Genomic DNA, 14,117 nt, shown 5'->3' on the forward strand with positions numbered 1-14,117 from the left:
CGAATCTGTGGTTATGGGGGTTCTACAGTAATAAACACACATCAGAAACTCCAGTTTAGACAACCCATGTAACGAATAGGTGGCTGATGCTGATGTGTGTGTTTAGAACCAGATTACTGCATTCATTTTCATACTACATTTCAGCATGCAATCGCATGGGCCATGTCATCCATCTTGCGGTAGAATTTATGTATTTTTGGTTATTTATTTATCATCACCAGTTTTTACACATAAACAAGCATTTGTTGAGCACCTTTTCTCAACCTGTGTTGCTGGACACCTTAGATGGGCTCTCAGCTTAATTTTAAATGGAAAAAAATTTGATCTGTCATCGCTTTCAAGTTTGTTTTTTTCCTATTGATTGTAAATTTTAGCTCTGCACCCAATCAGAAGGGCATTTTGCTCCTGCATCTCAAACTGAAACGAATGATGCAAGTCCAGATGACAGCCTGTTATATGCCACACACTAAACTAAGAACTATGGACAAGTTCCTCAAAAGCCCCATAGCATCGCCTACTCTGAACTCTTCCAATTCCGTAACAGCCTCACAAGATTCATCCCAAAAACCTGAACCAAATAGGAATGTTAAAAGAATATACAACCCAGATTTTCTGAGGTATCGACAGGGCCCACCATGACTCACTCCCATTATAAACAATACCAACTCAAGACCCATCAGTGGCAACCCACTGTGGTTAAGAAGAAACTTCTCTACATAATACCAGACGCTCAATCTACAAACCTAACATCTGAAGGTGTAATAAAAAAATGGCAGTTACTTGTAATGCTGAATCTATTATGGGCTGAGAAGCCGTTGTTTGATTTTGGGACCCTTGGACCTTTCACTGGCAGAGAGGTATTGCTGGCTAAAGGCTGTGGCCTTGAGAAGGCCGTGACACAACATTTTGAGGTTGAAAGCATCTCTTCATCTTAAGTTGGCCTTCTTACTGTTTTATAACATGAAGTATAACAGGAAGGTATTTCATTCAGCTGACAAAATGTAGGACATGCACAGAAACGCAGAGTGTGAATAAAGACTGTGACACACTCTTCAATTACCAAAATGAGTACAGACACAAATCCAGCATACAATATTTGAGGGAATTTACTGGTAAATAAAGACAGCAAAAATGCAAAGAAAACAGAAAAAAGTTAGCAAAAGTACAAAAAAGAATGTTACATAGTAAAAACAAAATGCCATATGAGAAATCATACCCATCTACTGAACAGTGGGCATGATAAACCACAAGAGTTTCCAGATCTTGACCTTAAATCGCAGTCACTTCTGGTGTCAGATGGACAACTGAAGGCTTTGTCACATTACACGACATTTTCCGTCGATTTTCAGTCGTAGTACTTGCACTGCGTTTTTATTGCTCTTTAATTAATATTGTTTTTATCAGTATGCTGTTGCTGGAGTATGTCAATTTCCCCTTGGGAATTTAATTAATTAATTATGTATCTATCTATCTATCTAATCCTGCCTACTATACTAAAGTCTATCTATGTATCACGTAACTTTAGAGAGTCGGTGGCAGGCTCCCGTGAAGGTCAGTTATTTAGTCGGGTATCACCAGCGACTCACTCTGACTAGTCCACGGCCCACCCAGTCTTTAGTTGCAGCAGCAAACCATGAATGCTCATCTGGAAATCCAATGCATAGAATGCAGCTATGAGGATTGACAAACGCTTGTGTTTTAGACCTCACAAACAGAAAAGAAGTTCATATGTCTGATGTCTCATCTTTTACGTACCCCGACAGATTGAAAGAGATGGCAGCCGAACTTGGCGTACATTTTTAATCCTTTGTACAGCACGGCTCTGTGAAGCAGTCATGAAACAGGGCAAGCAAGATTGTGCTAGAAAGTCGTCACGCAATGCCCAGCAATTTACGGTCATTTAGCTTCCTTAGTGTTAGACCCAAGTGTCACTCAGGCAACAGTATAGACACGTCTCCAGTAAGACCCGAGGTTTACTCGGGCTGTAAAAATGTCAACAGCATTAGTGCCAAGCATTGTTCAGGCAATGGTATAGCTGTGTCTTACATAAGAGTCAAGCCTGAGTGTTACTCGGGCAAACGGTGTAGACGCTTCTTCTCCTGGCCTCATAATGGCGTCTCGTAAGAAACGCCTCTCATTAGCAGTGATGACGAAGTGAAACTGAAACGGTCAGTGAAACCAAAAGTGATTCTAAGAATCCGAAAATGACACTCCTGTCACACATGTGCAGTGTGCCGTTCACATTATTATTATTATTATTATTTGTATCGGTATTACACTTTCTGCACTTCTGACTTTGTGCTTTTAGTGTTTTGCACATTTTACAGGAGAAAGATGAGATTTAATAAGCCAAAAACTGCTATGTGTTTTACATATTTTTTCGAGGGGAAAATATAATGCTAAGGAGGTTCGTTTGACATGATCAAGTGTTATTCAGCAAGTCAGACATACTTGACGACTAGAAATTTTGCAATGTGACTTTGGCTTTGGCTACGTGTGCCTTTAGAGAGCCACACATCCCAGATCCTCCAAGAGGTGTACTAAAAACCACTCTTTTAAAGAGCTGACCTGTAATTGATAGTGCGACTGCACAATGAAATGGACAATGGCCTAAAAGAGGATGTGGGTGTAGGCAGTCATCCTCTGTAGAAGATGAAGAAGGACACCTCAAGAAGAAAGAAATCAAAACAAATAGTGAAGATTTACCCTTTCAGCATCACATGACCACCTGAAACTGTCCCCATCATCTTTATGACACTGCACAGCATAAGAGGTGGCCGGCATCTGGAAGATTTTCCAATAGCTGCAAACTTTCTTCAAGTATGAAGGATCCTATAACTTAGAATTTTGAAAGACTGTAAATGTGACCAAAAAAAGTTAGGTTCCAGATATTACAATACTGTATTTACCTGCATTTTTAATTTGCAATTTCAAATTACTGTAACAGTAATGTGACAATTCCATAATTACAAAATAATACTTTACCTACTGCCGAGTTAAAAAAAAGAACAACAACAAAAAAAAAAACATTATTCCAAAGAGTCTTGAGAATGGACTAGAATGGTGTCCCAACGCCGCTTCAGGTAAGTCGTTACATGGCGTCTCCTTCCAAGGGGCTGCATTATAGTTTTGGTGTCCAATTAACCCAGCAGCTCCCCAGTCACGTTGTGTGCCCCTCATGGTTCAATTGCAGTTACGGAGTCTCCGACTGAAGTTTTTGAGCAAGCATCTGCTCAGTGCAGATAGCTTGGCAGGCTATCGGCAGCACAACGAAAACCCAAATTTGAGGCAGAACTGTCAGGGGTGTTCTGGCTTCGGGCAGCACATCGATATCTGTAGCAATGCGACTAAAGAAATAAAAAGAAAAAAAGAGATTACCAATACAGCCAAACATTATCATTCGACAAGTGTGTCAGAAACCAGCGTTTCTCAAGCACAGGGTCGTGGGTTGCTGTAGTCGGTGGGTGAGTCGGTCGCCTAAGTGATCAACAGCGCCAAGTGAAAATTATCTACAATTGTCTCATGAATGGGTATCACCCGCCAGTCCCGCTATTAAAATGTGATCTCGTTAACACCAAAAGGGGACCTGCTCCACCTGCTCGTTTTACCAATGGAGACCCCCAACCCCCTTCATTGTGGGTCCTGAAAAACTGGGTCATGACATCATAAAGGTTGAAAAATACTGTCTTAAACAATTCGTGTGTAACGTGTCATGTTCAAGTAGTGCTGGCAAAGGCCATGTCACATTATGCGACTTTTTCAGCAATTTTCAGTCGTAGCCTTCATTTATATAATCTTAGGGAGGTGGAGGCAGGTTAGATTTTATATTTCTACATTTGCTGAGGAAGAGAAACCAAAAATGCTGAAAATCAATTAAAATTTGAATTTATAACAAGCACTTATTTTGCAAAGACTGAAATACATGTGTTTACAATCAAACATATTTGAGCATACATAAATATAAAGCTCTATAAGGGAGGACTGAATTCAATCATATAGGTCAGGGGTCCTCAGTCATGGTCCTGGAGGGCCGCAGTGGCTGCAGATTTTTGCTCCAACCTAATTGCTTAATAAGAAGCCCTTATTGCTCAAGTAACACTTCTATTTCACTTTAGTGGTCTCGCTTGTTAAGATTTTGAACCCTTATTGCTTATTTTAGTCTTAAACAGCTGTATTCTTGGTTTTTAATGGATCCTAATTAGCAATAACATGCAAATGATTCCTCCATTTAGCTTGTTACCATTTACACCTGTGTGTATTTATCATGCACTATTGGGTTTAATTAAATACTTGGAAGGAAAGTGAAGAGAAAAAAGTGAAGGACTGAGAATTGCTCGTCCATTTTAGCCTTCAAATCATTTGGATGATACCTTTAGAAAGGGGAAGAAAATCCAGGATATGAGAATGAGCTGACATAGCAGAGTTAAAGCACTAACAAGCCATGAAATTAAATTATTGGCAAGAGTTGCTTTCTAATTAAGCAACTGGGTTAGAACAAAAGCCTGCAGCCACTGCGGCCCTCCAGGACTGTGATTGAGATCCCTGATATAGGTGAATAGAAAATTAGTAAGGCATTAAATTTGGCCAACAATTTAAAAAACACAATAAATGAATACTTGTACTAAGTACACAACCTTTAAAATAACAAATTCATAATTCAGCTGTAATTACATTTTGAAACTTGTATTGATTTGTACATATTCTTTTGTTTGCAATGTCTTACTAATTTTACGGTGAAAAAGGAGACTAATATAGAGAGATCTACTTAATCCAGTTCAACACTGCTAGGTCATCAAGCCCATCGAGACATCCACTGCAAGGCTGGAACCAACCTTTGAAAATTTAAAGAAAAAGACACACAGCCATACACGGCTGATTTAGAGTCACCAATTAACTGACCATGCATTTCTTAAAAGCCATGTCCAGTGATTCAGTCATAGCCTTCATTTTTATTTAGCCTTCTTAGTGAGTCTGAGGCAGCTGACTGAATGCTAACTATGTAACGTGACATACCCAGTAACTCACTCTGACAAAAATCAAACGTTTATAGTCGTAGGAGTGGGCTCTGTGTGAGTGAGCCAACAACCAATCAATGCTTATCCCGAAGTACAATGCATATAATGCAGCAATGACTAATAAGGAACGGGGGGCTTTGGGCCTCACAAACTGAACGTCTGTGTGACTGTACCATGACAGAAAGGCTGTCACCGGACCACGTCCGTTTATAAGAATGAAAATCGCCGGACATGTCAAATGTTGCTGTAACCTGCAGGAACTGAACTAAAGTACATAAATAAATATGAAATCAGTTTAGGAAACTAGCATTTCTTTCCCTAAAGGTGGATGTACTTCAGGGAAGTTTCTAGAGTGAGAGGTAGAGGAGCCGTGAGTACCTGAGCACAGGTGTGAATACACAATACGCAGAAAGACTGTGAAAACAAGGCACGTAGCAACGGCGACTTCGATAAGCAGCATTTCAACAGACCCGGACTGCGCTAAGTGTGTCTTTAAGAGAAACTAACAAAACAGAGGATAGAATCTGACACCTGAACGGCAAGCTGAGAGGAAGAAATTACTAGAAGGAATCTTTTTTTTTTTTTTATTTGTTGATATAGGGACATGTTATAATAATCTAAGCAGAGAGGGAGAAATGGAATATTAAAGTGAATTTTATTTTGATCCTGCACTTTGTTTTCATATTAATTGGACTGATACTGAGAAAGAAAAAAATACATTTGTTGAAAATTTTGGCTTTATGAAGTCTTATTTACACTTATTGAATGTTTTGTGTAAATAGTTGCTGTATAATAGATGAATAAATTGCTTTTTTTTCCCCTTCTATTAACAATGTTGTTGGTAATTACAAGCCAGTTGTGTGTGTATTTTAGTTAAACTGAATATATTAGGGCTTCCTAGAGACTGTGAGGGCACGGGTCAGCCCCACCACCACCAGGTCTTTCCAGGGAGCCTGTTGAACCCGCTAGCACCAATAACGTACCTGAGGGATAAGGGGATAAGCCAGCAAGGGGTAGCTGTATAACTGCTTCAGTTCTTTTTATTAAAAAAAGTCAAAACCAAAGTGTTCAAAACAGTGCAGTGCAAGAGTTCAATAAATAACCCAATAAAAAGAATTGATAGTTGGGATTAAAATGAATCAAATAAATGATTCCATTAAAACTCTGTCTGGCAGGAATCTGTCCTTTACATGCTAGTCCCCGTTGCTTCCCTTGAGCCTGGTGTCTACTCCCCTTATCCTAACCAGAACTTGAAGGAGGAGAAGACTCCTAACTGACAGTCACCATAATCCTTCCACAGGTCCGGGTCCCCACCATTCTATGACTCCCTATCCAAACCCAAGGCTTGGGTCCCCACCATTCTATGGCTCCAATAAGGCTCTCACGCTGAACCTCATTGACTTCCGCCACCATCCCGGACATACACGGTAAGTCGCCTGCTCCACCTGATCAGTCCAGCTCCCTCAATCACTCAGCCAGTGTGATCCACTTCACCAGCCCCAAGCGTCAGCCACACGCTCCCTCCAAAGGGGCTCTCTTCCCAACTGTCTGCCGTCACTTTTTCTATCACGTACTTACACATGCACTGGCTGTCTCGTCTCTCTCCTTGCTTCTCTCTGTCCTGTCTTTTAACCTCCGGCTCCTTCTCTCCTCTTCTGCCGATCTGTTTTTCTTTTTCTCGCACCAGCTCATCCTTACATGCCTCCATGGACTCTGTGTCTCAATCGTGCGCTGCAGGAAGCCGATGAAGCAACTTGAGTCAGACCTCACTGACATGTGCAGGTACGACTCTGCCCAATTACTCCACTGAGCAGATACACCCACAGAGATTGAGTCGGCCAATTAATTATTTATTTTAAATTGGCCACCTTTTTCTAAGCCGCAGACCCACTATACCACAGAGACAAATAATATTAACATTGGACATTAAAAACCATGCCCTAAAAATTTAAAGGGACGTTGCATAGTGATCGCCTTGACGTCTTTCCAGCACAGTTATGTGCATCCCTTTTTGTGACAGCCTACAACGTGCTGCCTGACAGAACCAGAGCTGTATGAAGGGTTAACAGGTGTGAAGAGTTCAGCTGCAGCTTTGGCTCCTTTTTTTGGTCTTTTCCACATTCTGTTGTGGACATCAGACAGAGGTGCTTCTCTTCTGCTTTGTGCCCCTTATTCCTCCTCGTATTCAATGTTATTGAGCATTCATTGCTTGCCCGTTCGGAAGGCTACAATTGAAAACTGCTGGAAAAGTCATCAAGTGTGACATGGACTTCACCAACGCCATAGCTGTTTTTACTGTGAATATTAATATTATAGAAGCCATACAGAAGGCATGTCACACCATGAAAATAAATGGGGTCAGCACTTGGTCCATGCTTGGACTACAATGCACACACAGAACATGTTCCTCTGTATTAAACCAGTATGTGACCCGTGTTCATGATTAAAAGAGGACATCTCTGCTCCAAATGTTCTATAAGATTTGCTTCTGCCTGCTTCTTTATTCTAAATCTCTCTATTATAAAAAAAAATCCTGTAGGAGGGAATGACTAGGAGATGATACGTGATCTTCACGTTAAGATCACGGAAGACAAATAAAAGACCTGCGAGACGAAAGAGAATGGCCATGGAGCGTCTTGCAGGGATATAGAACATGAGATTCTTGCAAGACATGCCCTACTTACAAGCAATAACAGAAAACGGCTAGCAAAAAAAAAATCAGTGGTGTAAAGAAGGCACACAGCACACACAGATCCAGGGGTCTCAGTACATATAAAGTGGATAAAGGACAAAACATAATAAATTAAACATCGACGACTAAAAGATCGCATTAAGTCAAAGTCAAAGTGAACTTTATTGTCATCTCAACCATATACAAGTATAGAGATAGACGAAATTGCGAAGCTCAGGGTCCACAGTGTAACAACATGACGTGCAAATAATAATTTAAAAATAGAATTAAAATTTAAATTAAAATTAAAACATAAACAAGACATTGTGCAAAGACAAGACAAAGACGTAGCAGCAATATCGATGTGTAAGATATGTAATATAATAAATAGTAGATATAGATAATACAGAAATGATCAGTGTATGATACTAGTTGTTTAAGACCTGTGTAAACAATGACAGGTCAGAAGGATATCAAGAGTGTCAAAATACTTAAAGGTCAGTATGAGATTTTCAGTTCTTCTCCACCTGCACACTCGTCTTTACAGGACAGTGCCTCGCATGTATAAACGTTCTGTTTTTAAAGGTGGTTGAGGCCGTGTGGAAGGGCAGGGGGCAGCCTGGTGTTAAGTAATTAGCGCAAACATAAGGAAATTAATCATCAGGACCAGGTGTAACTGAAAAAATAGCAGGACAAAGCGAAGGTCAGAAATAAAAGGCAAAGAGCAGAAAACAAAGTCTTTTCGCCTTCGCAACATTTAATGCACAAAATGTACTGTAGATTTACACAATAATGGAACATACACTATGAGAATCTGTGGTCCCGCAACAGTTAAAGCAACAAGTTTAATTTAAAAGAAAACACAATTCGGTCAGGTGTATATTTATGATCACGGAGAAGCGATCACAATGCGAGTAGCAGAGACACAAAGTGGCAAAAAAGACAGCGGCTGTACAGGCTTTAAAATGATCAAAGGGCAGCTCCCCCCCCCCCCCCCCCCTCACAACACAAGCAGCGCTATATGTCCTGCAAGAAAGAGATTTAACCACGCCCGGGGCCCGTAAATAAAGAACAATTATTGTTTTTAAACCGTCACGCAAGATAAGGCAGAGAGCCATCATTTAAAACAAGTCCACAGTCATCTAACCTAGCAGTTGTTGGATTGCTTTTTGCAGACATGCATCATGTGCTCCCAGCTCTTAAAACAACGACATGTGACAAGCAGAACAGGCAGCTCACCAGCAGCAGAAAGACAGCAGATGACCAGACGGCATATCCTTAGCGTGCGTTCAGCCGCCCGTCCCTTCACAACGCGAGCAGCATTATATGTCTTGCGAGAAAGAGATGTAACCACGCATGGGGCCGGAAATAAAGGACAAGTATTGTTTTTACAAAAGTGTTTAAAAGTAAAAGTGAAAATAATGCATATGTAAAAATTCCCACGAAAATAACAATCTCTTTAAATTGTATATCTGGTAAACCAAACATGGGGGTTGGGCAAGCAAAGCGAGCAGGGGGCTCCACCTAGTCTTTAAAAAAAAAAATGTCCACAGTCATCCAATATCTAGCTTGAAATGACATCTAAAGACCACTTCTGTTGTCTGACTTATTTCTTATCTTAATGGTTATTTATGGGAAATTTCCACGTTTTCCTCGGCAGTAAGGCGACTGCAGCTAATCAATGGGTGCTGTCACTTCAGGCTGGGGCGAGGAGGCAGCCCTCCCAAAGAGTGTTAAGGGTAGCTGATAGGGAGGTCCCGTCTGTGAATGGCTGCCTAGCAACTGTATCACTGGACGCAATTTCAGCGGATTACATTGTGCTTACTGTTATGTGTTTATCATATCTGCTCCAGACCCAGTAAAGGGTGTCCTTTCAAAAACAAGAGCACTGGGCTGGGTTCAGTTCTGGAGTAAGATGCACACTGGAAGCGAACAAATAGCGATAGATAGCATTGTTTTCACGTCTCTAACCTGACTGATAAAAACAACCTTCTGCACTCCGAAGACTAAGGCAATTTTATCTTAATGCACCATGTTTTTCCCCAAAGGCATCTTGTCAGGAAACCACTCCACTATGAGAAATCCATGGAATCCTTTCTATTATAACATTATGTTTACAATATTTTTGTTCAAATAATGATGATTATGGTTTCACACTAGAAGATTACATTTCCAACAACTAATCAAAACAGCAAGCTCAATATATGGCTGTTATGGCTTTTGAATGGTTTAAACCTTCTTAGTTTTCTACATTTGGTTTTAAAACTCTGCTCTGAGCTGCTCAGACCAGGGTCTCTGAGCTTAAGCACCGGGCTGGGTGGCACAATAGTGTTGAAGGCAGAGCTTTAGTCAATGAATGGCATCCTGATATGGGTGTTTTTCCTTTCTAGATGTCCCAGAGCAGTGTGCAGGATGAGGGAGATGGCAACATCCACAGATCTGTGAAGCTGGTATGCAAACTGTAGGGTAGCAGAGATGTTGTGGATAATGCTGAGTATGACCAGTTTCTCCAGACACTTCATCACTATGGAGGTTAACGCAACAGGCTGATAGTCATTCAGAGCAGATACAGCTGATTTCTTTGGAGGGAAAATGTTTTCAAAAATTGGTTTGGACATTAGCTTTATCCACATTTCCCTTTCCATTAGCCTTGTGCACATTCCCCAGCATTTGAGCCCTGGATTGCCGAAGTCCAGTAATGATGCCCCGTCCATTTTATTTTATCCTGCGTGAATTTGTTTTCAGCTCTGTACACTTCTTGCCCTTTATGCAGCTTTTTCTTCAGCACTCACTGTATGTCCTTTAAAATCATGAACAGGAAAAGGGACAAAATTCACTTGGGTGGGATTCTGTGCCTATTATAACTGGACTTGAGTCCTCAGATACAGGAAATGAACAGCATGTAACAGCAGCGCTGTAGTCAAGACCACAACCTATCGTGGTCAACAGGGGCTTGGAAAGTTTCCAGTTTTAGGATGCAAGTGTTGCATCCCTGCCAAATGATGATGATGAAGATTTTTAAACTTCACCAGACTGATCTCTGGTGTGGTTTTCAGTTCAGTGTGATGCAGTCAGGATGAGATTGCATAACACTAAATCTAAAGTCAGGGTCCTCCCTCCTCGAATGTTTATAAATACTGCTGTAGTCAGAAAGCAGTAAAATATCTATTTTTGGGTACATGTTTAATCTCATAAAATTGTAGTTTCTAAATTATTAAGAAGAGAACAAAGTCACATATGCTCTGCCAACATCACCAAATACCCATGCCGTAAACTCGCATTCTTCAAGTATTAAAGAAGTCTTGTATGTGACTTGTGTGCGTATTCAAGTACTAAACATTTTATTTTTGTCCCAGCTTTTGGTTGGTTCTCAGAGATAAATCACAAGAATTTGAGGATCAGATCTAGCTGGAGAATCATAAAATGTCAAGGGAATTGGCCAGTTCACATTTCTGTTGTTTTGTGTCCATTGTCATCTGTAGATTGCTTCAGTAATCCTCACTGCTGTATAAGAATTGTAATGTCCATACTAGGCCTGAAAAACCGGTCAATAAAATTCAGAAGAAGTGCAAGCTGGGATTTTTAAGGAAAGAGTCTTGCGGGTTTTTTTTTCACTTAGGAATTTTGACATAAAGTGCTTGTGCTGATGAAACCCTAAATAGACAAATGGGATTAATACTGCAAAAAAATATGGCGGCAAGAATTAATAGGAAATCTTAAAATAAAGCTGTTGTTTATGTGGCATCTTTCATGAGAACCCTGTACTGCTGCACAGTTTCTTAAACGTTGGGGGTCACAGCTTTGCCAGAGTTGTGTTGCAAAGGGTCACAGCTCACCGATGCATTTAATGGGAATGGATCACGGACGGTTTGTGAAGTTGCTCACCATTGCTCCACTGTGATGTTGGTGGTTGTTCTCCAAGGAGAGGCCCAATGCTGTGACTGTTGGCGGGGATTCTCCAAGGGGGAAAACTGATCTGATGGTTACCATGGACTGGGTCACAAAAATGCTAAAAAGGGCAAAATTGAGTCACGAGAAAACTTCAGTTCAGAGTACTCAGGTTTTTTGGGTTTCCAAGAGTCTGTAAAAGTAATTGCTGAGCCTTAAATTAAAGGAATACAGTTATCCCTTGTGATTCCTACAATCTGTGTATACCAGGGTTCCACGATCAAAGCCCTTCTTGTCCTGGCAGTTCCAAACTGCTTCCATTTGACAATTGCTCCTGGGAACATTCAAATCCTTAGAAATGTTTTTAAAACTTTGACCTGATCGCTACCTTACCACATTTTGATTACTGAGGTCTACAGAGTTTGTGGAAGAATAATTTTAAGGTAACATAGCTTTCACCTTAAAGAAATAGCATAAAGGGTTAATGAATGTCAGAAACCTTTGCAGTTATGTCAGGAGACCAGATAATGGTCAAGTGATTGGCGATTCTAAATTGGCCCTAGTGTGTGCTTGGTGTGTGGGTGTGTTTGTGTGTGTCCTGCAGTGGGTTGGCACCCTGCCCAGGATTGGTTCCTGCCTTGTGCCCTGTGTTGGCTGGGATTGGCTCCAGCAGACCCCCGTGACCCTATGTTTGGATTCAGCGGGTTGGAAAATGGATGGATGGATGAACAACAAAATGTACTGAAAGATGACTAAGAGAAGATTAAGAAATCAGCAGCTGTCCTGTAAAACAACCAGAATGGATAGTTGTCATATGCACAGAAATTTCAAGGGTGGTGGCTCAACTCAAGGGTACAAAGAAGAACCAGAATATAATGAAGCAGACTTTTATTTTATACTAGCTGTAAAAAGTCTGGGGTCCTAGAAACTATTGAAATCGTCAGAAAAAAATTGAAATGTAGAGATATCAGGTAATTCAAAGGAACATCTCTCTCCTAGGAGGTTTCATTTTGCTGACGTGCTCGCATCACTTGTGTATTAGCATCTGGAGGAAAAGTAAAAGGGATACCGTTTTGCCGATGTGCACGCCTCGCTTCTGTATTAGCGGCTAAGCGACTTTGTCTTTCTTCGAAGGTTTCGTTTGGCAGACATGCTGGCCTTGCTTGTGTTATTTGCAGCTAAGTGAGTTTCAGTTTAAATTTAGAACACTCTAGACGAGAACAGGCCATTCAGCCCAACAAAGCTCGCCAGTACTATCCACTTATTTCTTCCAAGAAAACATCAAGTCGAGTTTTGAAAGACCCTAACGTCTTACTGTCTACCACACTACTTGGTAGCTTATTCCAAGTTTCTATCGTTCTTTGTGTAAAGAAAAACTTCCTAATGTTTGTGTGAAATTTACCCTTAACAAGTTTCCAACTGTGTCCCCGTTTACTCGCAGGTGGAGCCCTTACCCCGACTCCAACTCTCACTTCCAGGCCAGGCCAGGCCAGGCCAGACAGACAGACGTTTATATATAAGAAAAGTAATTTGGGTGTAAATCAACAAATCAACCAGAGTAAATGTATGCATTGATTGACACTGTATGTAAATTCAACAGTTCATGAAATGAACCTCTATTGTTTGATTCTCTGATCATTCGGACCAAGGCTGTAACAGACTGCTTTTGAAGAATGCTCCCTCCAAGACATTTTGCTGAGGAGTAATTAAAAGATACAATCAACAGCTTTTCTCCTTTCCGATAAATGATTTGTCCTGTTAGGGGATGGATGTTTCTTTAAAATGATGTTAAATTTCTACCACAAGTTCCTTGGACTTCATGGCTTGCTGTTTGCCCTGATATGCACTATGATCTGTCAGACCTACTACACACAGGTACACGTGATGATGCGCTCTCAATTCAATTGGCCACAGGTGGACTCCCATACAGTTCTGGACACATCACAAGGAGAATTAAAACAAACAGGATGGACCTGAGCACAATTTGGAGTGCCACAGCAAAAGGTCTGAATACTTCTAGGAATGAGAGATTTCTGTTTTAGATTTTTAATAAATTTGCAAATCTTTCTGAAAAGATGTTTTCACATTGTTATTATGGGGTATTGAGTGTAGATTGATGGGCAAAATTGGCAAATGTATCCATTTAAAATTCAATCTACAAAACAACAGTGTGTACAAAGTTAAGTGGACTGAATATTTTCTGAACCCCACTGCAATAATTACAAGAACAAAATGCTAATAAATTCCCTTTCATACAAAATTAATAAACAAACACAGAAATAGCCAAAAATCACACCACCTGTTCAGGGTCACATGGGGCTGCTGCTTGGATAAGGTGCCAGTTCATCACAAGTTACACACACATGCACACTTGCACTGAGACAATGCAGAATTGGTAATTAACATAACACAAGCAGTTTCGGTATATGGACGGAAAATAAAGTACTGGTCGGCCCTAGAGATTTACGGGTTTATGATTCACAGATCCACCCATTCACAAGTTTGTCATCAATACTTAAATGGAAATTAATTTGCAAATTTTG

The 14,117-nt window shown here is 40.5% G+C and overlaps 1 protein-coding gene and 1 long non-coding RNA gene across 3 annotated transcripts in view; both read right to left on the reverse strand.

Moving 5' to 3' along the window:
* LOC127526220 (uncharacterized) overlaps positions 1-14,117 on the reverse strand; it is a 388,781-nt gene that overhangs the window by 27,281 nt on the left and 347,383 nt on the right. The gene's annotated exons all lie outside the window — the stretch shown is intronic.
* sumf1 (sulfatase modifying factor 1) overlaps positions 1,084-14,117 on the reverse strand; it is an 83,080-nt gene continuing 70,046 nt past the window's right edge. The window contains exons 9-10 of one of the 2 annotated variants that reach the window (XR_007933843.1): positions 2,707-3,347; positions 1,084-1,645 (exon numbers count right to left, since the gene is read on the reverse strand). Coding sequence is in view for 1 of the 2 variants with exons in the window: in XM_028824603.2 (XP_028680436.2) it covers positions 3,234-3,347 (114 nt within the window). In the remaining variant the exon portion in view is untranslated. Of the gene's footprint in view, positions 3,348-14,117 lie in introns of both variants that reach the window. The other variant, XM_028824603.2, reaches the window with a different exon arrangement.

Source organism: Erpetoichthys calabaricus, chromosome 18 (assembly GCF_900747795.2).
Source record: "Erpetoichthys calabaricus chromosome 18, fErpCal1.3, whole genome shotgun sequence".
Classification (NCBI taxonomy): domain Eukaryota; kingdom Metazoa; phylum Chordata; class Cladistia; order Polypteriformes; family Polypteridae; genus Erpetoichthys; species Erpetoichthys calabaricus.